This window comes from Trematomus bernacchii, unplaced genomic scaffold, assembly GCF_902827165.1.
Source record: "Trematomus bernacchii unplaced genomic scaffold, fTreBer1.1, whole genome shotgun sequence".
Taxonomy (NCBI): Eukaryota; Metazoa; Chordata; class Actinopteri; order Perciformes; family Nototheniidae; genus Trematomus; species Trematomus bernacchii.
Window position 1 is genome coordinate 8,518,146 of NW_022987477.1, and position 27,294 is coordinate 8,545,439.

Consider the following 27,294-nt stretch of genomic DNA (forward strand, 5'->3'; position numbering starts at 1 on the left):
CTTTAAAGTCTGAACCCATACAACAGCGCAGCAAAGAAGTTCAACTTTCTTGCTGAGTATCAAAGTTGCAGGTGTACCATACGGTAAGGCATATATTTCAAATAATTTTGCAATATAATTAATATTTTATTTAAAGTTGCACCTGTTTTAATCCAGTCAATATGTATACAGTATATGTATGTACAATGTAGTCACTGGAATGTTGTGAGGCCAAAAACAACCCCACCCCACCAGTGCATTTTTTGTAAATCAGGTGTTCTAACATATATCCAGGGCGATAAAAAATGACACTGATTGTTTTAGAATTCCACTCAGTCACTGCAGCAAGTGTTTCATTTGGGCACTTCATTGTTTGTATAACAGGCTACACTTTACATTTGATCTCACTCTTTATTTATTTTGTCAAATAGAGTTAGTTTTTATTAACTTCTTATTCATTTGGGATTTTTTTATAGTGGTGCCATACTGTTGTAGTCTTTCCTAGAAGTGAAACTTCTAGCGCATTCGACTTTTGACAGCGCGCTATGCATGGGGCCCCCTTGGGGGGGTTTCCCGACATGTCATTGCAGTAAATTAAAGGGGGTTTCATGTTGTCGTTGCTTTGGACCGATTTTATCGAACTTCGGCAAACGGCGCCCCTGCTGATGCTCTTCTGGGTAATCATACATCCTGTGTTTGTGTCTGTCCGACACCGGCATATATGCGGCTGTTCGCAAAATAAATTAGTTTAATCTTAATCTCGATGTAGTGCTAAATGCTGTCGGGAGTGCACCGGAACGAACGACACTATCATAATATCTTCTGAAAACAAATGCCAGTGTCACACACACACACACACACACACACACACACACACACACACACACACACACACACACACACACACACACCCTGGCGACTGGACATCTCCTTCATAATGCGCCTTCCCCTCGTTTTTCTAGCATTCACTGGATTATCCGTAAATCATACAAACAAAACCAAAACGTTGATTTATCTGTTTTCCCGTTTTGGTTTAAAAACTGAATAACGTCGGTTTTTGGGTTTTCTAAAAAACAACACCGGTTCTTTTTTAAACTTTGTTAATATGTTTTGGATGCATATTGTTCTAGTATTTGTTCAGGCTGTTACATACAATTAGCCTCTGTTGCTACCTGCTGGTGGTGAGTAAATATTAAAATCAGTTAAAATTGACAACCGGTCCGTGATTTTTTTTTAATGTATCTACCGGTCCTTGGCACAATAAAGGTTGGGAACCCCTGTAGCCTTCATTGAGTTGGCAGCTGTGTTTACTTTCCCAAACATGGCTAGTCACATAGCATTATCCGGACTCTAGTTTGTTCATGATTTTTTGTTTTTTCTGAAAAGTGCTTTAAGTCACTCACACCTAGGGATGGGTACCGAGCCCCGGTATTAAATGGGCCCTGGGGCTGAATTATTAAAGACCATGGTACGGTTAAGCTCCAATGTTATCGGTCTTTTTATCGGTAGGCCTGGAGAAATTTAACAAAAATATGTCATATGTATTATTGCTACTTAAACATTATATTGCAGTTTTAGTTTCGCCAACTCCGTTTCTAATATACAAAATACGACTACAAAATGCATCTGTGATGTATTTTCGATCTTTCCAATCCAGACGAGAGGTCTCTCTCTCCCCCGTCTGTGTGCAAGGGGGCGGGGCAGCCCCCCTACACACACGCGGCTGCTACATGCATGCAACACACAGACGGCGGAGATGGCAGAGAGAAAGCGCTCCAAGGTGTGGTTAAACTTTACCCGTCTCGATGTGGACAATGCTCGTTGCCAAAAGTGCAATAAAAGTTTAGCATGTAAGGGCGGTAACACAAGCAATTTATCTAAACATCTTGCAAAAGTGTACCACATTCAGACGGAGAAATGCACCGTTTACGACTGTCTTTCTAGTAGCTCTGTAGCCCCATCCACGAGTAACTTTTCCACATCAGGTATGTTATGTATACCTTAGGCTGGAGCCACACGAGGACGATAACGCAAACGGACCGCAATCGTTATCAAAAAAGTCTTCCGTCCACACGCAAAAGGCACCAGAAACGTGTCCGTTCACACGAGACCACTCGAAAGTGCTGGAGACGCTGTAGTAGGCCTACATACGGATATCGCGTTTTGCATAAAATGGAATATGACTTTTCAAATGTGTGTGTTCTTTGTGTTTGTAGCCCAGTTATTCCTTAGTTTAATCAGGGAAGGGCCCTGAGTTCGTTAACTCAATAAATCTAATTTACAATAAAGAATACATAAGGTATTGTTGTCTTATTTCTCTAAAGTTATCCTGTTTATATTTTACAAATGTACCCTTTTTGTTGTCTTGAGTCCCTTTTAAATACTGTAACTTCACTAGTATTAGGTTATGTCTACTCTGCTATAAAATATACACACTGAACAATGTAGCTGAGCCACATATAATAAAAATGTATATTTAAATGAGTTGAGCACAATGTCACTTACCTTTAGCACATTAGTTTAAATACCTCTATTAAAGGAAAACAACAAATATCACACTGGAATCAGTTTAAGAAATAGAGATCTCAATTATTTACTGTACACTTGTGAACAAACAACATGAAATATACAGTGCTTAAATGTACCTTCAATAATGTCAGATTAATAATCCCTTTAACTGGAAATTATTATCATATCAATATATTTCAGGTCACCTTTAAATCAAATTCACACACACCTCAGTGGGCCCACACTCACACAGCACACACACACACAAGCCGGCAAATAAAATGAAATAAAACCCCTCACGCTGCAGGCCTGATGTGACGCTTGAGAGCGTGGAAAATCCCAACTATTTGTCCTCTTCACTCAAATGAGCAATAAAACCAGAGTGATACCTTGAAGTGCACCTATCATGCTATTTTTAGGCAATAGCATAGGTCTCAGATATACAAATATATAAAAAACATGTCTATGAAGTGTTTTGCTCAACATACCAAACAGATCACCCATTCTAGTCATGCCTCATATCCCTCTATTTCACTTCCTGTTTCAAAAGTGCTGATTTTGGGTATAAAGCTTTAAAAATATATATATTTTAGAACAAATTAAAAAGGAGGGGGCTGAGCTCATGCGGGACCCAGCAGCTACTGTCTAAACTAAATACTGCCGTGATGAAACGCCATATCATGGATTATCAAGGATTATTTCTGAAACAGTATGGAGCTCAAAGGCTTTCTCTCTTGCCGGTTATACCACATGGTGAGTTCCTTTTTATTTCCTGCTTCTTCGCACACATGCTCTCCAGTACAGGTTAGCTCTGAGTGTTAGCGATGCTAATGTAAACACCGACCATATTACGTCCAAAACAGTCGGGCATTGAAAAGTAATCCATATGAAGACTGTCGAGTTGATAATCTTAAAACACTAACTACATACTTATTTGCTATACACTTTCAACTTTATTCACTCTGTGCCGCGACTTTGTCAGTCAAGTCACAACTCTAACGCACACTCTCTCTCGCATTCACTCGCTTCCTGCGAACCTGAACCTGCCCACCTGAACCAATCAGTGACCAGTATTTCCCTTATAGAGAGGCGAAGTCCCTCCCTTTCCGGTGGACCTCATGGGACCTTATTTCGGAAAAATTATGTATGAGAGAAAACGTATATTTCGATCCCGTTTGAATTGTGCCATGAATTAGACATATGATGTTTGTCAATCTTAAAAAAAAAGTCAGTTTGTCGTAAAACTGTTGAAATATAAGACTATGAAAAATACGCAACTAGAAAGACTACAAATCCCAGAGTCGCGTAAGTGATGTCATAACTGATGTCATAATTGTTTTCCTCCACTAAATATAAGAGATAGCTAAGATAAGATAACTTTAACAAGATGCCTGTGTGCTTTGTACCAGGTTGTAATCATACCAGCAATGGGTCTTGCTCGTTCTTTTGCTTCCCGTCTGATGAAAGGACCTGGGGCCTCATTTATAAAGCCTTGCGTAGGATTGGCGTGGGAAGGTTGCTTACGTAGGACAAAGCAAATAAATACGCACCGACACTTTTCGATTCATAAAAGACTGCGTACCGGCACAGGACTTGCGTACGGCACATCCTACGCCGGTTTCCCTTTATAAATCACAATCAACTTGAAATGCGGCGCAGCTTTTGCGGGCTTCACATAACGCCCATATTTGCCTATAAATAGTAAAAGAAACGCCCATTCATTCATTCATTTTAACTGACTGCATGAAGAAGATCGCAGGAAATGACGACAGAACAGCTAAAAAAGACATCTCACACCGTGTCAGATTTAGGTTATTTTGGGGAGGTCGAGATAAATCATATTGTTTGGTGGATGCAGTTTGAACCAGAGTAGCAGCATGGAGGTCGGATCGTCACCAAAATAAATAAATAAGTGGTCCGAAAAAGGTTAATGACAAAAAAAATACACATAGCCTAACCTTCCTCAGGCAGTGTGTTTGTACCGGGGACAGGAGACACCCCCTTAATGAGAAACGAAATGATCGGGGAATCCCTCCGGAGTGGAGTCATGACGACTGGATCAGAATTATTTTTTTGTATTTGGTGGTTTGTGTTCCAGCTGTCGATCAGCAACTATATATCCATAATCCACCAGTTAAAGGAAATACAACTAATGTGTTCTGTTATATTAGCTGTACAATTTACCACATATAATGTTCTTAGTTTCCATACTTCCTGTGTTTTACGAGCGACTTATCAAGTAGGCTATTGGCGAACGGCATAAAACATGATTAAACATGATAGTACTGTATATAAAACCATGCTCGTATCTATACAACCTATATAAATGCAAAACGGCGTCAGTTTAAAGTAATTCTGTCCTGTTTACCGCATCATTTATGAGAATACATTTCTTAACAAGAGAACATAATCGAGGGGTGATCAATAACATTTCCGTATTTATTTATTTCTCCAAGTTATGTTTTTGTGTGCACTGAGGAGTCTCAAACAGGCGTTTGTTAAATAATTTTAAGATTGACTTTAATCAATTTGTGAAAATTAATTCTTCATATATGATAAATGAGAGGTAACATTCTATTTATGGTATTATTTCCACATATTTCTCTCCATTCTTCCTTCTGCCAAGGGTGTCGCAGTTTCTCGTCTCTCCCGTTTTTGTGCTTAGTGCGTATGCATGGGTCAGAGTTCGCGTGGAGGACCGCACATTTTCCCGTCAAGTTAGTTTTTTATAAATCGCAAACAGTGCTTAGAAACTGGCGTACGCCATCTTTTGTGCGTACGCACCGTTTATAAATGAGGCCCCAGGAGTGGCTGGATCAAGTTATTTAACTAGCTAGTAGCAAGCACCTTAGTTAGCATTACAGCCTTAGCCATGTCATTTTTATTAGCCTTAACATGAAGTAACATTAAAGGTAGGGTAGGTAAGAATGGAGAAACCAGCTCGAGTGTGCTAGAATTTGAAAGTACACAACCGGAAAAAATCTGCCTCTTCCTTCAGACTTCCTTACAGAGCCCCTCCTCCAACACACAAGAACGTGCACATGACCAATGAGGGCACGAGATAAGTTTGTGCACAGATGGAAGGCTGACAGGCAGGTAGGCCATCCAGTTATTTTAGCCGGGCCGGCTAAAATGATTGGTCGGGGCTTTTTACAGCGCTACGGCTTCTTTTCATGTATTTATTGTCAAAGCATTTAATATATTCATTGCTATCGGGATGTTAAGAGCATTCCATGGAATATAACAAAAAGTGTTTCTGAAGTGAATTACCTACCCCACCTTTAAGTAAACCAAAATGTTAAACAGTAAGAGTACCCTGAAGAGTACTGTCACACCGGTGTGATCATTCTATAATCAACCCGGTATCACGGCAAGACGTGAACATGTGACGATCTACCATGCTGGGAGACGTGAATATGTCACGGTTTCGTCCCTTCAAACGTGACAGTTACACGGTATTGTTAACATGGCCCAACCAGTGGAGAAATACCCGGAAGTGCCAAGCAAATGGTCTACCGCGCCTATTGGTCGGTTTTTATTGTCAAAATTAGATGTTTTTAATTTATTTTTTAATCATCACACTCGATTTCGCCGATTTTCTTGTTGCCCTAGCTGGTCGACACCTCTTTTAGCAGAAACAAAGGCTACATTAATGTATTAAATCGATGTTAATCCATGTGTGTGGAGGTGTGGATGTGGAATTAACGGACGTGACGTTGTGCGATTGCGTTGCCCTGGCAACGCAATTTACAAACTCTTCAACTACAACCCTAATTATATTTAAAAACATTTTAGAAGGCCTCACGAAATACTTTAATGTAAATTCAAATGTAAATGTGAAGGGATGTGTGTAATGTGGTGATTGACATTATTCACCCACGGATCTATGGGTTGGGGGTATTGTTCCGCACGGACATTTTAGTTAACCGGACTCCTGTTGATGTGAAATCTGAAAACATTTTTTTTAAATAAAATAATACTTACATACGAGTTTGCTTGCTTTTCTCTTTGGAGGTCATCACATAACGGCATTGTAATACACGGTTCGGCTGCATTAAATATGACATATCTGCCGTAGTTCTGTATTTATAGAGCCCTGATGAGAAGACTTCTGGACAAACAGGAAGCACTGCCGCCAAAACTGAAAACGTGACGTGGATCATAAATATATCAGCAATTAAACAACATCTTACATTTCTTTTCACACAATACGTCTCCTTGAAGTATCAATACTAATTCGGCTGACTTTTATATTTGATCTAATTGGTAGATAGGCTGTATTTACACCATAACGGTGCACAGCTGATAGAAAGGCACATCTAGTGGTTAAAGGTGGGGTAGGTAAGTTTGAGAAACCGGCTCGAGATCGCTAGAATTTGAAAATACACAACCGGAGAAAATCTGCCACTTCCTTATAGAGCCCCTCCTCCAACACACACGAACGCGCACATGACCAATGAGGGCACGAGATAAGTTTGTGCACAGATGGAAGGCTGACAGGCAGGTAGGCCATCCAGTTATTTTAGCCGGCCTGGCTAAAATGATTGGTCGTACTTTTTACAGTATTACGGCTTCCACAGATGACATTTTTGTATGGATTTTTTGTCAAAGCACTTAAGATATTCATTGCTATAGGGATGTTAAGAGCATTCCATGGAATATAACAAAAAGTGTATCTCGAGCCGGTTTCTCAAACTTACCTACCCCACCTTTAAAGCACGTTATTGAATTTTATTATTTTATTATTTTTCATAAAAATGAAACCATCAATAGCAAAAACAGAATTAACTGTCATTAGTAAACCACTCAAATAAAAAGATCATAAGTGGTTTTTGTTTTACATATATTTTAAGGATAATAATAGCAATGTAACACTGTCTATGACACTTACTTACTGTACTGATTTGAAAAACATACAGAAAAAACGAATTCACTGCCCTTAATAAAGTATTTAAATATACATTTCAGGTGTGCTGTTTTGTTTAGATCATTAACATCTGGAGCTCTTTTAATGTCCTTTTTGATTATTGTTACACCAGGTCTTGTCAAAACCTTTATTCCAGGTCTATTCCATTACTAAACAAAACAGCAATTCTACTCCACTACAATTCAGAGGTTAACCTGGTATTTTTACTCCACTACATTTATTTTAGTTACTTTGCAGATTCTGATTAATGATGTGAAATATAAACAACCCTTAAATCAGGCTTTAGTTACACCTGAGTAAAATTCAGGGAAAGGTGATTGTCAAGTGCCAACAATCAGGAGAGATATTTGATAGTTGCTGCTTGAGAAGACTAAACATTTATCTGCAGATCCCTATAAAGTATATTCATTACTCGTTATTCTCTACTAATAGTTAATTAAAGACTGTATATAATGGCTATTTTGCATATCCCTTTCAAGATTTCAAGATTTTCTAAGGTTCATTGACATATCATACACAACTAATTCAATAACGTGCTTTAACCACTAGGCGGTGCACACAAGGTACTGTACACACACAGCCATAATAACTTTGTATTATTAGTGTAGGACACTTGTGTATGTATAACATCTGAAGATGTGTAGTTTTATTCATGTTTTCACATAATTGTACAGAAAATTGCAATATAATTTCACATGTTTTACTTCTAATATCTGATTTGTAAAACATCACAGACAGAAAGGTATATCCGTCATTTAACAGTAAGCTATTGAAATTCTGAATCCATAGATGTGTCTCCCATCACCCAAATCCCCTGACTATTCTCTCAACTCAGTATTTACATTCTTATATTCAAAGAAAATCAGTAATATCTTTAAAAATGACAAGTCATTTTATATCAGCTGTGCACCGTTATGGTGTAAATATAACCTATCTACCAATTGGATCAAATATAAAAGTCAGCCGAATTAGTATTGATACTGCAAGGAGACGTATTGTGTGAAAAGAAATGTAAGATGTTGTTTAATTGCTGAATATATTATGATCCACGTCACGTTTTCAGTTTTGGCGGCAGTGCTTCCTGTTTGTCCAGAAGTCTTCTCATCAGGGCTCTATAAATACAGAACTACGGCAGATATGTCATATTTAATGCAGCCGAACCGTGTATTACAATGCCGTTATGTGATGACCTCCAAAGAGAAAAGCAAGCAAACTCGGAATAAAGTATTATTTTATTTAAAAAAAAATGTTTTCAGATTTCACATCAACAGGAGTCCAGTTAACTAAAATGTCCGTGCGGAACAATACCCCCAACCCATAGATCCGTGGGTGAATAATGTCAATCACCACATTACACACATCCCTTCACATTTACATTTGAATTTACATTAAAGTATTTCGTGAGGCCTTCTAAAATGTTTTTAAATATAATTAGGGTTGTAGTTGAAGAGTTTGTAAATTGCGTTGCCAGGGCAACGCAATCGCACAACGTCACGTCCGTTAATTCCACATCCACACCTCCACACACATGGATTAACATCGATTTAATACATTAATGTAGCCTTTGTTTCTGCTAAAAGAGGTGTCGACCAGCTAGGGCAACAAGAAAATCGGCGAAATCAAGTGTGATGATTAAAAAATAAATTAAAAACATCTCATTTTGACAATAAAAACCGACCAATAGGCGCGGTAGACCATTTCCTTGGCACTTCCGGGTATTTCTCCACTGGTTGGGCCATGTTAACAATACCGTGTAACTGTCACGTTTGAAGGGACGAAACCGTGACATATTCACGTCTCCCAGCATGGTAGATCGTCACATGTTCACGTCTTGCCGTGATACCGGGTTGTCTATAATACACCGTTTAAGAGACATGCTTACACAAACGCTACACTAGCATCGGCGATCTTTTCTACTTCATGCTATCTGCACAAATGGTTAACATTGAACATTAAAAAGATCAGGCCGTTCCGGGAGAATGGAAGGAAGCCAGGCAGGCAGGCAGCTTTGCATGACATTCTTCTGGACGTGTTTCATTGTGGTCTTAAAGTCTTACTTCACAGTTTTTTGTCAAAAAAAAAAAGTTTTTACTCGCAAAATTATCTTTTAAATTGACAAACATCATATGTGCAATTCGTGGCACAATTCAAACGGGATCGAAAGATAACTTTTCTCTCGCCATTGACTTCAATACATCATTTTTCCGAAATAAGGTCTCATTCACCGGAAAGGGAGGGACTTCGCCTCTCTATTCACGAACACTACTTCCTCTTTCAACCATGAACTTTCAAAATAAAACACAATATTTGTAATTATACATTTGAGTCTTTTAAACATATTTATTACACTTTCCCTTTTAAAATTGATTCTGTGACAAACTCTGCTTCTGTGAACACCACAGTCTGTGACTCTGAAAAACGTCTTTTGGAAAACCCTTTTAGTTTTACTCCTTTTACTGTTGATGTTGTTCGTGAAGCTTTAACCAAGTTAGATCCTAAGAAACCGGCTGGCCCGGACAATGTAGAACCTTTCTTTTTAAAGATAGCTGCAGATTTTATTGCTCCACCTCTCACTACTCTTTTTAACCTCTCCCTCAGCACAAACACAATTCCAAAATTGTGGAAGTCAGCGTATGTCCTGCCTTTGCTGAAAGGAGGGGAGGCAACTGTTTTAAATAACTATAGGCCCATCTCGAAATTATCAGTTCTGGCTAAGGTTCTTGAACGCCTAGTGAGTGAGCAGGTAAAGGTGTTTTTATGTACAAATGACATCCTGTCTAAACATCAGTCAGGCTTCAGAAAGCAACATAGCACCATCACTGCCACAATGAAAGTGGTGAATGATGTGGCGAGTATTTTAGATAATAAGCAGAGCTGTGCAGCTCTATTTATTGACCTTTCCAAAGCGTTTGATACCGTCGATCATCGCATCTTAAAGCAGAGGCTACTCAGTATTGGCATATCCAGCCATGCAGTGGGGTGGTTTGTGAACTACCTCTCTGAAAGGTCCCAATGTGTTCATTTTGATGGGCTGTCTTCTGAGTGGTTAAACATTACTAATGGTGTTCCTCAAGGTTCTGTTTTAGGTCCACTTTTATTCTCCATCTACATCAATAGTTTAGGTGAAAATGTCGATGGAGCAACCTTACATTTTTATGCGGACGATACCGTTATGTACTGTGCAGGTCCCTCCATTAAGGAGGCTGGTGTTGAATTGCAAGCTGCTTTTAACATTATTCAGACTCAGCTCTCAGTGCTTAAGCTTCTTTTAAATGTGGATAAAACCAAGGTAATGCTCTTTTCAAAAGCCAAAAAGACACCAGAGCCTGTTTTAGATATTTTAACTACGCAAGGAATAAAACTTGAAGTGGTTGCCTGTTACAAATACCTTGGTATCTGGCTTGATGATTGTCTCACTTTTAAATGTCATGTCAATAACCTGCTTAAAAAACTGAGGGTTAGGCTAGGTTTCTTTTACAGGAACAAGTCCTGTTTCTCGCTCGAGGCCAGAAAAAGGCTAGTCACTGTGACCTTTTTACCTGTGCTGGACTATGGTGATTTGATTATATGAATGCACCTGCCAATTGCCTGGTCAAGTTAGATGCTGCGTATCACAGTGCACTGAGATTTGTGACAAACTGTAAAGCATTAACCCATCACTGTACCCTGTATGCAAGGGCTGGTCTGCCTTCACTAACTGCACGGAGGCTCAGTCACTGGTACATTTTTATATATAAAGCCATGTTAGGGAAACTTCCATCCTACATCTGCTCCCTGATCTCACGGCGAATTGTAAGTGGCTACTGCATGAGATCGCATGCTATGGTTTTATTAAATGTGCCAACTGCTAGGACTGTCTTAGGGAAGATAGCATTTAGATGCGCAGCTCCACTGTCCTGGAATAGTCTGCAATTAAAATGGAAACTGAGCAATCTGGTGCCACTCAATGTTTTTAAAGCTCGGTTGGATGCTACTCAATCGGAAGCTGTTGGTACCTGTGCATGTGGATAGTTATGTAAATTGTAATCCCTGTAATGCTAATGTATGATGTCCTTTTGTTGTTCTGTTTATGTTTTTAATGTTTCATGTGGAACCTACTTGAGCAGGTCTCCCTTGAAAAAGAGGTCAATGATCTCAATGGGATACAACCTGGATAAATAAAGGTTTGAAATGAAATGAAATGAAAAAAAAAAATGTAGATTTCCTCTACTATCTCCATCCATTGTCCTTGGGTAGGGATATCCACTTGCCCCCATTTCCTTGTGATGGCTTTCTTGCCGGCTATCAACAACACTTTAACTAAACATCTATCTCTTGGTTGTATATCATTTTCCGTAAAATTACCCAAATAAAGAATCATAAAACTCTTGGGGAAATCATATCCGATTATCTTTTGTACTACTTTATGAACCATTCCTCAAAACGTTGTTATTTTGTGACATTTCCAAAATACATGTGAATGATCTGTTTTTAACCTTGGGTGTTATAAAAAAACGGATCCGATTTTTCCAAGAGAACTCCCTCCATATCCGCGAACTGGTGGATGATTGGTGTATTCTCCACATGTTTTGCCATTCATTATTTTCAATTTTCGTGTTGAATTGTGATTCCCATTTTTCTTTTATATACGTGGTTGAATATTTGTTCATTGTTAGTGCAGATATAGTCTTACTTTTTTTTCCTCCATACGAATTGATTATAGTCTGAATCTCTTCATTCACGTCCTTGGAGGGTGTTCTCCTGATGTGTCTTCTATAATAATCCCTTAGTTGTAGATATCTATAGAAGTCATGTTTCCGTAAATCGTATTTATCTTTCATATCCTGAAAACTCTCTAGTTCCCCTTTCTTCTCCAAAGTGCACCATGCTGTGATTCCCTTGGTCACGCACCGTTTGAAACCTTCATCTTGTCTTGCTGGTACAAAGTTACTGTCAAATTCTACCCATTTCAGTATATTTATGTCTTCTTGTATTTTGTGAAGTTTTACTATTTTAAACCATAACTCCAGTGTGAATAATGTAATTGAATCCATATGATTTTCTTTTTTTTTGTATGTGTCCTTATCTCCTATAATACTCTGAATAGGGTATTCTCCTAATGCTCTTTCCATTTATTTCCACTTAGCTGTATAATCTGGTTTACACCAGCAAACTATGTATCTCAACTGGGCAGCATAGAAGTATTCTTTCAGATTCAGGAGGCCCATACCCCCTTTATCTTTTGGGAGTTGGAGGGTTTTATATCTGACTCTGGGTTTTTTACCTCCTCAAATAAACCTAGATATTGTCCTATCCCAATTTGTGAATTGAGTTTGAGCAACATTTATTGGTAGGGACTGAAATAGGTATAGAAGCTTGGGTAATATATTCATCCTGACTGTCTCAATTCTTGAACTAAAATCCAGTGGTAGAGTTGACCATCTGTCTATATCTTTTTGAATCTCCTCATTGATCTTGCCATAATTTGCTTTGAATAATTTAGATGTTCCTTTAGTGATGTATATCCCCAAATATTTGATTTTCTTTAGATTCGAATTTAAATTAAACAATTCTTTGATCTCTGTTGATGGAGTATAGTTAAGAGCAAGTACCTGTGTTTTTGAGACATGAATCTTATATCCTGAGAGATGACCATATGATTCTAGTAGCCTCATCAGTACTGGGAGTGATGTATTTGGTTGCTCGAGGAATGCCACTACGTCATCAGCAAATAGCCCCACCTTGTGTTCACTACCATTCACCACCACTCCTGTAATTCCCTCTTTTTGGCGGATTGCTTGAGCTAGAGGCTCAATGAATAGGGCAAACAGAGCTGGCGACAGGCAGTAACCTTGTCTAGTCGATCTCTGTAAGCCAAATCTATCAGATAAGTTTCCATTTATTTTAATTCTAGCAGTAGGTCGTTGATACAGTGTTTTTATGCATTGTATTGATTTATTATTGAATCCTAGTCATTCTAACACTGTATACAAAAAAGCCCAATTCACCCGATCGAATGCTTTTTCTGCGTCTATGCTTACCAATAAAGTATCTTGTTTTGTCATTTTTGCTTGTTCTAATACAGTATATGCAGTGTCCTCCTGATATTGTCCTGGGTCTGACGTTCCCTCAAAAATCCTGTTTGGTCTTCTATTAAATCGTCTATGAAGGTACTCAATCGTTTAGAAATAATGGTTGTACAGATTTTGTAGTCTACATTTAATATCAAAATAGGCCTATAGTTCCCACAGAATTCCTTATCTCTTCCCGGTTTTGGAATGACTGATATGATTGCTTCAGTCCATGATGGCGGCATCTTATTATTTTGGAGAGTCCAATTGAAGGATGCCAGGAGTATCGGTGCCATTCAATCTCTAAACAGCTTATACCATTCTGCAGGGTATCCATCGCTACCTGGAGACTTGTTATTTTTTAACGTATTTATTGCATCTATAACCTCTTTTAATGTAATATCAGCTGTTAATGTATCATTTTGTAAACTGCCAATTGATGCTAAATCCAGTGAATTTAGAAAGGTTCTAATTTCTTCTTCTGTTGCAGATGGAGGTTGTGAATATAAATCTTTGTAGTATCCCAGAAAAATGTTCTCTATATTTTCTGGTATGCATTATAACTCGTTTGTATAAGGGTCTCTAATTTTATGTATATGACTAATTGCTTGCTGTTTGCGTATTCGTTTTGCCAATAATTTTGTGGCCCTCGGGCCCGTTTCATAATAGCTTTGTTTCATATATCTGTTCCTTTTCTCGACTTCATCCAGTAATAGATCATTTATCTCTGCCTTCACCAACTCTATTTGTCCCAATACCATTGCATCCTCCGTAGTCTGATGTTCCCTCTCCAATTCTCTTAATTTTTCCGTACACTTTCCAAATGTTTCTGACTTAACCTTTTTCATATATGCTGTTTCCGCTATCAACCTCCCCCTAATGACCACCTTCATGGCATCCCAAAATATTGTTGGGAACGACATTGTCGTTCTCTTCTACATATCTCTGAATTTCTGCCTTCATCCTAATCTTTCTCTGTCCACAGTTTAATAGTCCTACATTAAGTCTCCAGACTGTATTTCGTCTCCAACTATTAAGATATATTTCTAAATATAATGGGTTATGGTCTGACAGGTCTGCCCCTCCTATCCTACATTCCTTCACTCTGTATATATCAGTCTTATTCATAAGAAAGTCATCTATCCTTGTATGGACTTTATGTGCTGCTGAATAATGAGTGTAATCCCAATTTCCTGTAGGTGTAACTCTCTCCATATGCCAATCATTCTCATCTCACCTAATGACAAGTTTACAAATCTAGATAACTGCGATTTGGTTCTTTTGAGACTAGTCATGTCTATATTATGGTTCCAAATCACATTAAAATCTCCCCCACAGATTAAGATTCCCTTCGATTCAGCAGCTATAATATTAAACAAAGATTTAAAAAAATATTTATCGCTTTCGGGAGGGGCATAAACATTTATCAATGTTATAGGTTCATTTTCTATTCTGCCCTTCACTATAATGTACCTTCCTTCCTTGTCCCTGATTTCCTTATCATAATCAAATTGGATTTTGTTTGATATTAACGTTGCAACTCCCCTTCTGTGACCTTCTTTATAGGAGCTGTAATATGAGCGTCTATAACCATATCTCTTTAATTTCCCATGTTCCAAATATGTTAAATGAGTCTCTTGGAGGAATATAATTTGCACATTTTCCTTTTTCAACTTTGTCATAACCTTTTCTCTCTTCTTTGGTATGTTAAGACCATTCACATTTAGCGACAGTATCTTAGTGTTAACCATGTATGTGTATTGGTAGGTTATTCTTCTGGTATGCTCCCTCGAAGCTCTGGGCTAAACAGTCGTTAACAAAACACACATACACATAAAACTAACTCTAACATCCCCAATCCCCATTGGTGGGTGCAGGGGAAATCCTCTCGTAAGAGGGCCCCTCTCTAGACTTGAGACTTGAGTCTGCAGTCAGTCCAGAATGCAGCTGCAAGACTTCTCTCCCGGTCAAACAAATGGTCCCACATTACCCCAATACTCAGATCACTTCACTGGCTCCCTGTAGCTTATAGGATTAAGTTCAAAATCCTCACTCTCACCAACAGAGCTTTGCACGGTCAGACTCCTGCTTATGTGGCCGACTTAATTCACACTTATACATCAGCCCGCCCACTCAGGTCTCACAGGCAAAATGTACTGTCTGTCCCACGTACCCACCCGCGGTGATCGAGTGTTCGCAGCAGTGGCTCCTAAATTATGGAATGCTCTGCCTGCTCATCTACGGTCTGCGGAGTCTGTTGACTCTTTTAAAACTATTTTAAAGACATTCCTGTTTGGGCAGGTGTTTGGGTAACCGGTGTGCTTGATCTTATTCCATTTAATACTATGTTTTTATTTTGTTTGTTTTAAATTTCATTTGTAAGTTTTGTTTTATTGTGTTTTTATTGTGTCTTAATTATGCTCTGGTGCTTTTATGACTTCTTAACATGTGGGTTCATTGATCATTGTACGCCTCCTATGTGGATGTCTTATTGTTTTGTCAAGCACTTTGTGACTTTGTCTGTGAAAAGCGCTTTATAAATAAACTTGACTTACTTACTTACTATACCCAACTCGTGGGGTTACGTGCTGTCTAGGCATGTCCAACATTAACACTGGCCTACCTCTCTCCGTTGGTATCCAATACATTTAAAAAAAAAAGCCTGTATATTTCCCCAATCCTCAATGAAAGTTATTCAAGCAAAACAGTCCTACGCTTTCCATTTTTGCAGCATTTCTCTCGCTCGGCGCGCTGAGTCGTGTCTTCCTTCTTTTCCCCTGACTCGTTGCCATCTCGAGTCCCCTCTCCCTCATGTCCCTGGCGGCGTCTATGGTGTCGTCATAGGTCTTCACTCCGGCTTCCCAATAAATGCGTATTTTAGCGAGTGGTGTCTGGAAACGTATTCCTTTGTCCTTCAATACCTCCTTGATGCCCAGATATTACTTTCTTTTCTGGACCACTGCGGTTGCATAGTCGTGGTCAAAGAATATGCGTTTGCCCCCTACACTAATTTTCTTCTGTCATGCTTTCTTAAGAATTACTTCTTTCGTGTCGAATTGCAGGAAATGTACCACTATTGACCTGGGGGGTAGCGGTCGGAGATTTGGGGAAATTGGTCCGTGCGCAAAGCATTTTAAGACCGCGGAGTCTACACATGTGCAGCCTCGAAATTTCTCCAAACGAAGTACGCCGGGCTCGGTAGAATTCCAAGTATGCTGGACATTGGAACAGTACTTCGGCGGCACTCGATGACGTAGTATGCTTGAAATAGTGGCTCTGGAGCAGCTTTACTCGAGATTGAGAAACACCCCCTGGCCGTTTCTCAATCTCGAGGATGCTGGCTTGGTAGTCGCGTACTTCCAAGTCACTTCCTTCAGAAACGAAGCAAGTATGCTTCCAAGCCACGGCTTCGGAAAACGAAGAAGAATGGAACAGGCTAACAAGTGTGCAGGTGTGCGTCATATGAGAGGCCCCGCCTTACATTTTCCGCCACAGATTTGGGGAAATTGGTCCGTGCGCAAAGCATTGTGGGGATTTTAAGGACGCGAAGTCTACCCATGTGCAGCCTCGAAATTTCCCCCAAACCAAGGACGCGGCCTCGTGGAATTCCAAGTATGCTGGAGATTGGAACAGTCCTTCGGAGGCACTCGATGACGTAGCATCCTTGAAATATTGGCTTGGAAGCCAATATCCTCGGAATTGAGAAACGGCCACAGTCTCATGTCTGCATTTGCTTCCTGTCTGTGTTTTCCCTCCTGTCTGATTGTCTGATTGTGTTCACCTGTTGCCCCTGCTGTGTTTCACCTCCCCTCTCCAGCTGTGTCTTGTCTTGTGATTACCCTTGTGTATTTAGTCTTGCTTGCCCTTGTGTCCCTTGTCAGTTCGTTGTTGTTTTATGGTGGTTTGGTTCCTGTTCCTCGTGCTCTGGATTTCCCTGGTCTGTCCTCCTGTGTTCCCGGTTTTTTGTGTGTGTTACTTTCCCATTTGTTCCCCCTTGCCTGCTCCTGTCGTTTTTGTATTGAAACAGCTTTTTATTTTATTAAAAGCTCGCCTTCATGTACATCCCCTTACCTGCCTCCTTATTTATACTGCTTTTGGGTCCGCAATCTTGACAAACCTTGACAAAGTCCTTCATCTCCATGGCCACGTATACAATAAATCCTTAATATTTAATAAAACGCAAATCCGGCAGTGATACCATCACTGGGGGGAAAAGGCAACAGAATGGATGTAAGGATGCACCGGTGCATGACGAAACGGGACTAATTAAACAGTTTGCAAGAATGCTAAATACATTGACTTTCTGGATGTGATGCTGCCTGCAAGCAGCAGAGATGTTGATGTTGATGATGCAGTAAAGATTTGGGATTTTTGTCTTCCTCAGTGATGTACAGTCAGAATGGAAGAAGCTGAAGACGCTATTGCCGTGGTAGGCATTGGATGCAATTTTCCAGGGGGTAAGTACTTTGAATTTGTGATCGTTTTTTGTGTTATTTAATATTACATTCACAGATGTTCCATTTGTGTGTTAAGACAAATTGACAATATCACTGTGAGTGTAGTTATTCAAAAAACATAAAAGAAGCTGCATATGGTTACAATAAAAGATTGTTTTAGAAATAAACAGAATAAAAATAGTTTTACCTGAGACATACAACCCCTTAAAGACCATCAGAGCTGGTGAAATTAATTCCCAAAATCTTTTTTTTTTTTTATTGTATTCAAATGTAATTTCATTTTTTTTTTTTTTATTAGTTCACAAAGCAATTCCTACACATTTCAACATAACTTTGTCTTGCAAACCAAGAGCATAATTCAATTGACAGTGGGAATTGTTCTCCTTAACTACCTACTACAATTTATGTTACCAAAGTATGACATATATCTTTTCAAACAGGAGAAGGACTTGACAATTTCTGGAAGGTTCTGGTGGAGGGGAGAAACTGTTCTGGGCCAATTCCCAAAGAGAGATTTGACATATCCAGCTGGTATGACCCTGATGACAACAAGGCGGGTAAATCCCGCACAGCCAAGGCTGCACTTATCAATGGGTATGCTGTTTATAAAGGATCTTTTCAAATTTAAATAAAATGATGAAATAACATGTTTTCCCTATTAATAAAGGTATCTCTGTAATGTTGTACCAGCTTAGTTGAGGCTTATTATAATACTTTTTATTTGTATGGGGTAAATTTAAAACAGGGGTGTCATTTCTTTGTGGCCCTTAATTTAAGGTGTCCTTGGTTGTTGAAATGTCTATTAAACTGTGAACTCAGATGTTGATGATGTCACTGATTTTGTATTAATTCCAGATTCCGGGTCGATGCCGGATCTATTCTAAATCTATATAAAGGCCTTAACTGACAATTGTATTGAACTTGCCATGAGAAACAAAGTGTAGTCATTTCCGTAATATAATATACAGTCCAAGCTCAATGTGCTGTCATATATATATATATATATATTCCCCTTAATATAAACTTCTAATAAAGTAAAAAAGACAATGTTAAATCTGATTAAATATAGACTGTGTAACTTGTTATTGAAGGGATTTTGGATCACTAAAAATGAAGAAGGGACTCTGGACCACCTTAAAACTTTGGAAGGGGGTCTTTGCACACAACAAACAAGGTTGTGTGTAGAAACCCCCTTCTTTTTGTAATGCATCTTCCTAAAAAAGATCTCTCCCTGTGAAGAGCATACATGTTAAAGTATGGTTATCACCAGCAAAGAAGTTTCACTTCAGGCAATAAAAGTAATAAATTATGAATTGTATTTAATGATTTTAAATGTTTTCAGGTTCAATGAATTTGACCACAGATTATTTGGCATCAGTGACAGTGAAGTGGAAACGATGGACCCTCAACAAAAACAGCTCCTTCAGTGTGTCTACAGGGCATTGGAAAATGCCGGAATCCCTATGGAGAAGGCCAGTGGGACCAGGACTGGAGTGTATTTCGGTAAGTCGCTAAAACTATTTTGCCAGGGAAATCTTTTTTTAATTTAGTTTTGTTTAATATTTCCATCAGACGTTACCACTTTTCTTTGAATATTCTCCATGCAATAACCACTAGGTTATGTTATGCACGTTTCTTATCAGTTTAATGTGACTTCTATTGTAGGCATCATGAACAGAGATTATGAGACAAATACTGCACACGTGCACCCAAGTGTGATCAACCACTGGACTGGCACAGGCCTTGCTATGAGTATTGCTGCAAACAGAGTGTCCTACATCTTCAACTTCACTGGGCCCTCACTGTCTCTAGACTGTGCCTGCTCATCATCTCTTGTGGCTCTTCATCTTGCCTGTCAATCCATTAAACAAGGTCTGTATAGTAGTCCAACTAATATTAATGAGACTTTTTAGAGCAGCCTGTAAGGTACAGTTGATGGAAATCTGTAGCGTTGTGGGTTTAATTGCAAAGATACTATTTAATGAGGGCTTTCAAATATTATTGTTTGAGATTATGCAACGTGTTTTATTTCATCAGACGATTGTGAAATGGCTGTTTGTGGGGGAGTCAACTATATTATAGAGCCAAGAGTGTTTGTTGCTCTCAGCAAGGCCAAGATGATCTCACCTGAAGGGACCAGCAAACCCTTCTCCAACAAAGCAGATGGTTATGGTAGAGGGGAGGGCTGCGGAGTTGTTCTGCTGAAGCCGCTGAAAAAGGTAAGAATATGAAGAGTCATAAAAGTTGAACAATGTAATTTCTATCTTTTTATTTTTCCAGTAACTGGTTTATTTTAAACATTAAACAACACACATTTTATTCCATATTACATACTCTTGTTGTTTCTTTTCTTGTTTTTGCTTTACAGGCTATACAAGACCATGACCATATCTGGGGAATCATCAGCAAAACAGCCGTTAACCAAGATGGACACTCAGTTTCCCCAATCACCAAACCATCCATGACACAACAAGAAGAACTCCTGCGCAGAATCTACTCAGAGTCTGACCTTGTGAATGTCCAGTACATAGAGGCACATGGGACAGGAACCCCAGTTGGAGATCCAACAGAGGCAGGAAGCATCTCAAATGTCATTGCTAAAGCCAAACCTCCTGGTTCAGAGATACTGCGGATTGGCTCTGTGAAGAGCAACATTGGACATACAGAATCTGCAGCGGGAGTGGCCGGACTCATTAAGGTTCTCCTCATGATGAAGCATGAAACAATTTGCCCCTCAGTTTTCTATTCTGAGGAGACCACCAGTGTAGATGCTAAAGCCCTGAACATTAAAGTTCCTAAGGAATCAGAAAAATGGGAAGCCTTAGGTCCAAGAATTGCAGGAGTTAATAACTTTGGCTTTGGGGGTACCAATGCACACGCCATTGTCAAACAGCACAAGCAATCACACATTGAGCAGAGAAATGGTGGGAAACAGAAAAAGTATTTTGTCATGTCGGCAAATTCACCAAAATCTCTTACTCTGATGACAGAAGACACCATTAAACAGCTAGATGCAGATAGTGAACTTGATGTAGATTCGCTGTTGTACACATCAGCTTGCAGAAGGAGCCATCTAAAACATAAATACAGAAAGGCCATCATTGTTTCATCCAAAGTTGAGCTTAAGGAAAAGTTAAGTGCCACTTTAAGCAAAAATGTTCGCCCTTCCCTTTCAGATCCAAGGCTAGTGTTTGTGTTTTGCGGAAATGGTGTCACTTACCATGGCATGTGCAAACAGCTACTTAAACATGAGCCTGTGTTCAGGGGTAAGATCAAAGAGATTGGAAAACTCTTCCAAAGACTGAGTAAAACTAACATTTTGGACACACTTGAGAGTGAGATTGAGGGTAGTGACTTCAACAAGCCACATGTTATCCAACCACTCCTCTTTGCTATCCAAGTTGGCATTACTACCCTACTCAGGTACTGGGGTGTCAAGCCCGATGCAATACTTGGACACTCGGTTGGCGAGGTTGCCGCTGCTCACTGTTCTGGCCTCTTGTCTCTTGAGGATGCAGTAAAAGTCATCTATTTTCGCAGCACTCTCCAGAACAGAGTCACTGGGGGAAAGATGCTTGTGATCAGCAACATGGCTATATCAGAGGTAACTGCTCTTCTCCCTTGTTACTCTGGTAAAGTTTGCCTGGCTGCTTTCAACAGTTCGCAGTCCTGCACCCTCTCAGGTGATGCAGATGCAATTGAGAGCATCCATAAAGAGCTAAGCACCTCAGCTAACAGTCAGAATCTGTTCCTCCGTGTTTTGGACGTTCCTGCTGCTTACCACAGCCACATGATGGACCCGATTCTGCAAGAAATCGAGGAGACAATTGGCTCGTTAAAGGTCAATGATCTTGACACAGAGTTGTTCTCAACAGTGACTGGCAAGGAAGTCCAGCATGGGGATTTCTGCAAAGGGGAGTACTGGGCGAGGAACATTCGTGAGCCAGTAGCTTTTGAGCAGGCAGTGAACTCAGCAACCAAAGGCAAGAAGAATGTAGTGTTTGTAGAGATAGGGCCAAGAAGGGCACTACAGAGAAACATCATGGAATCTCTGGGGAATGACACATCTGTCCTTGCCTCTGTGCAGCCAGAAAAAGATCATGAAACACTACTGTCTGTTGTTTCTAATCTGTTTGAACTAGGTGTTCAAGTAAATTGGGACACCTTCTACAGAGGATATGAGACGATGCCACTGCCTATTCCAAAATACCAGTTTGATTGTTCGGACAGGGATGTTATCATTGGAGCAGCACAGAAGAACACAGTGAGCAATCACCCTGTGCTCTGTCAGACAGGGAGTGAAAGTAACATTTTCAGTTGTGATCTGATGTCTGAGTCTTCTTTCTACCTGAAAGAGCACAAGCACAACAACATACCCATAATTCCTGGGTCCTTCTATGCTGAGTTGGGTTTAGCCGCATTCATGGCCAGTGCCAAACCAAAAGTACCGCTCTGCTCACTACAGGTCAGTGTCAATTTCCACAGTCCTTTCGTTTTAAGCCAGAATTCACCTGAAATTAAGGTGCAACTAGAAAAAAGGGAGGAAGACACTAAGTTCATGGTTCTCTCTCCATCAGCAATGTATGCATCAGGCACAGTGGTTTCAAAGAAAGAGAGGCTGATTGAGGAACAGTGCATTTCATTAAGCTCCATCTACAAAAGATGCAAATCAGTAGTGAGCTCTGAGGAGTTTTATGGGTATCTCTCTCAAGGAGGCTTTCAGTATGGAGACATCTTCAAGAATAAGTGGGATGTGCACTATGGAGAAGATCTCAAGGAGGCTTTTGCAAATGTCACTGTTCCAGAAGAACTGCGGTCTCAGTTGCATGACTACTACATCCATCCTGTTGTTCTGGATTTTCTGATGCAGCTTCTCCCAATTACAGTGGAGCACATCTTTACTGGTAGACCAGGATTTCCTGCCAAAATAGGAAGTTTGACAGTGTTCGAACCTTTGCAAGATGAGATGGTTGTGTATCTGAGAGCAATTGATGTGGGCAAAGATCATTTTGAGATATGTGGCTGCTTTGCAGATAAACAAGGGAAAGTGCTGGTTGAGGTGAAGCACGTGATAATCAAGTACCTTGGTAGTCGCTCTCATGTGGTTGAGGAGTATTTCTACCATAATGCCTTTAGTGTCATCCCTGAAGGTGTCACATCTGCTTCTCCTCCTAAGGCATTGGTCTTTGCCGACAGTAAAGGGATCTCAAAAGGCCTGCAACAATATTTGGACTTGAAGTCTATATACGTTCCCTTCAAACATGCAAAAGACATCTTGAGCAATGGGTTTCCTACACTCCTGGCCAATCTTAATATTACCGACATTGAGAACAACTTCGATGAGGTCTTATTTTTGTGGGGCAAAGAAGACCTGACTTCACTGTCAGCTGATGTTGTCTTGCAGAATTTGGCGAGCTGCTTGGAGACTTTCCGCCAAATAGTCCTTGAGTTAAAGCAAACTCACTTTCCAAACTCCATCAGAGCAGTCACCTACTGTTCATCTGATATCACAGTGGACCACATAAGTCCAGGTTTTGCTCTCGCTGGCATGACGAGGTCAATTGCTGCAGAGATACCAGAACTTTCCTTTCAGCTGATTGATATCAGCAGCACCTCTGCCAAGGACATTGCAGCTCTGTCTGAAGTCCTAAGATCACATCCTTGCAGCAAGTACCCAGAGTTGGTGGTAAAAGATGGGCAGATTCTGAAACCTTCTATTGTCCGCACTCCACCTGAAATCATGGACAGTTCAGTGGGCAGGTTTACTTCTACAATGTCAGAGCCCTGCATCCTTCAGACAGATGAGGCACATAATATGACCCACTTGAGTGCCATTCACTGTAAGGGAGACCCCGAGGCAGTTAGGGACAGATCAGTTGAAATTCGGCCAAGTAAGATATGTGCTCATTCGCCAGATTACTTCCCTGTCAGTGCATCACATCTGAATTTTGGCCAGACGCTGTACTGGAACAAACACTCATCACAGAAACACAAGCTACTGGCGCTTGATTTCAGTGGTACTATTACAGCAGTCGGAAAAGATGTCAGGAAATTGAAAGTGGGAGACCAGGTTGCTTCCTGTTATCCTGTGGTAGCAGCCAGCAAGGTCAGAGTTCCAGAGGATGTGTGCTACAGCATCAAGCAGTTCCCATTTCTTCAAAAGACACCTTGTGTTTCCTACTTTGTGCTAGCATGGGAGATCCTTCATCGAGCCTTGTCAAGAGCCAAACATAATCTGGGAATCATATCCTCTGTGCCTGATTCTGCTCTGATGAAAGTCTTGGCACTCACTGCTTACAAGTCAGGCTGGAAAGTGATTGTTGGCACACAGTGCAATGGCTCTTTTGTAAATGTCAATCAAATGGATGTTTTTGTCATCCTGCCTCCGTTTGATGAATCACTGATTGCTAACATATGCAACTTTCCAGGTATACAACATGTTGTCTTGATCTGTGAATCCCAGATGCAGTGTTTGCTTGCTCAGGATGTGATCCAAAGTGTTAAGGACAGTGTTCATGTTCAGACAATTCAGATGCCTGTCATTTTGCAAAAGGGATCCTTGAGTGCACAAAGGCCTTACATCTATCGTTGGTTAAAATCCTTGAACTTGAACAGGACATTTTCCCTTGAAAGCTATACTTATCAGAATGTCCAATCTGAAAGCATTGAGATCCTTAAGTCAGAGACACCACAATCATACTTCAACTCAAAGAAACTGGCTGTTGTGGTTTTGGAAAAAGATGGCAGCAGTACGCCGTCTGACATTCCCTTGCTGCCAACAAAAAAACAGCTTTTCCGAAAGAGGGCAGTGTACATAGTGGCAGGCGGTCTTTCTGGTCTGGGGTTTGAAACCGTCAAGTTCATTTCACAAAGAGGGGGTGAGTATGTTGTCATACTCTCTAGGAGCAAGCCCACACCAGATGTGGAGCAAGAGATACACAATATGGAGAAACAGTGTGGAAACTGCATCACTTCCATGCAGTGTGACATATCTGTGTCTGAGTGTGTGCACAAGGTTATCAACACCGTAGGCCAGAAATTCTCTGGTTGTCCAATCAAAGGAGTGTTTCACAGTGCAGTTGTCTTGGATGATGGGCTGATTGAGTCCCTCAACAGATCTCTTTTTGAGAAAGTACTCAAACCCAAAGTCAATGGTGCACTGAATTTGCATCATGCAACAAAGCACTGTCAACTGGATTACTTTGTGTGTTACTCCTCCATCTCAGCTTTTCTGGGAAACGCATCACAAACAAACTATGCAGCAGCCAACACATTCCTCGACATGTTCTGTCAATACCGGCGCAAAATCGGGCTGCCTGGGCAGTCCATCAACTGGGGAGCCCTAAACCTTGGCCTCCTCTTGAACAAGGAACATGTCCAGCGGTTTCTTGAGGCAAAGGGGATGATGGTGTTGGATGTGGCTGAGATTCATAAAAGCCTGGAGCAATGCCTTGTGCTCAATCTACCCCAACAGGCGGTTTGCAAGTTTCACTTCAGAAACATGAGGTTCAACATCCTCTCACAAAATGCGGCCTTGACCATGCGCATGTCTGCATTGGCAGAGGAGGCTATCCAAAAATCCAAAGAGACAGATTCTCAAACCAAACAAACTCAAACAGTGTCACCAAAAGATTATGTTGTGTCTCTGATTTGTGAGACCATCGGCATGGATAAAAGCGAGCTGAAAGATGAATCACCTCTTTCATCTTTAGGCATTGACTCCATGCAGGCCATGACTCTGCAGAATCTCATCTTTCAGGAGAGAGGCGTGAATGTGCCTTTGGTGAAACTGTTGGATCCAAATGCTACTTTCTCAACGTTAGTTTCTCTACTGAGTGAAGGTAAAGGTGAAGGTGAAGGTGAAGGTTCCAGTGATAACTTGGAGCCTATTCCCATTAGAAGCATTAGTAATGTTTCCACCAGATTGTAAAAATGTCAAATGCAGACACAGAATTCTAGACAATCAGTTATTAGACCATCATAACACAGGAATACCTGAAAATGTTATTGGATTTAATATGAGGCTTATAATAGCCATTGAAAAAACAATGCACATTCCTACTGAACTTTGCTTTTCTTTTTTTTTTATATTTGTTATACATTGTCTTATTTTACTCACTTTCTTTGTCTTATTTTACTCTTTTTTGAAGATGTAGAAGGGTTACTTTCTTTTACCCTTTCTGTTTAGTGATATGTTCATGATGTAAACTTGTAAACAGTCAGCATTACAATAAAATGCACACTTATTTATGTAAAAACATGTAAATGTTCAGACTGCATATATAGTACAAGTGTAACTTAATTTTGCCGCTGTTTTACATTCCCTCATCTCTCACAGCTCATGGCAAGTTTTTATCACAGCCGGCTCAAAGATTCTGATTAATAATCTCCTTTATGATATTGATGGAACAAAACGTGTGATACTGTATTCTTGCATGTCTTATAAATGTTTAATTGAGGGCATCTATAAATACTGAGCCTTGTATTGTTGAACAACAAAATTGTGTTCAAGGAGGACATACATGCAAATAAAATGAAAACTGTAAAGTATGATGTCAGTATAGTATTTTTTTCATTAATTTATAATCATTAAGGAACTCCTAAATCATTTGGCTGCACAAGTATTATGAGGAGTTTTGGAAAAGCATATATTTTGTATTGCATCTTGTGTAAAACATTTTTCACTTCATAGCAATTTTTAATGACCATAATGTGGTTTCAAAATGTTCTAACAATACGTTTTTACATGTTGTCTTTGCAACACATCTAATGTTTTTGCTTCATAACACAATAAAATAAAATGACAATTTTCTATGCACCTGATAGTGTTTTTTTTTTAATCAAATACTCTTTAAGCAGATTACACAATAACAATGTTACACAACTGGCAGGGACTGGCTCCAAATTGGATCATGAAGTCCTATTTTATTTGTTCACAATTGCAGTAGCCCTTCTTTAGTGATTACACATCTTAGAAAATACAAATTAAACATGTGAAGATTCAAAAACCCATTTCAAAGCCAAGACATTTTATTTTTGAACATTGTGCCCCCATGGTACATATGTTGGGCCAACGCTCATTATTTAAAATCACAAAGCAAACAAGACACAATACAAGTGCAGTGACAATGACAGTGGTTTTCATGGTTATGAGCTATATCAAGCTTTTGCTACACTAACACATTTGCCAGTAGAAAAAAAATCATTTTGACTTTTACATAAAATGTGTTTTTTACATATCCAGGAACTGCAACCACAGCACATTTGGATGATTACAGATATTGTACAGATCAGTTAAAGTAAAAATAAATCAGTATGTAGTACTAATATAGCATATACAATAATTATTTTAGGGTTACAAGACTATCGAAAT

The 27,294-nt window shown here is 39.7% G+C and overlaps 1 protein-coding gene across 1 annotated transcript; it reads left to right on the forward strand.

The window, feature by feature from the left end:
• LOC117495675 (phthiocerol synthesis polyketide synthase type I PpsD-like) lies at positions 1-26,739 on the forward strand. Its single transcript, XM_034147111.1, has 7 exons — positions 1-83; positions 17,849-17,921; positions 18,362-18,515; positions 19,264-19,424; positions 19,587-19,793; positions 19,959-20,140; positions 20,290-26,739. Exons 2-7 carry the CDS (start codon positions 17,864-17,866, stop codon positions 25,849-25,851), a joined length of 6,324 nt encoding a protein of 2,107 aa, XP_034003002.1. The 5' UTR covers positions 1-83; positions 17,849-17,863; the 3' UTR covers positions 25,852-26,739.
• The last annotated feature ends 555 nt before the right edge of the window (positions 26,740-27,294 follow it).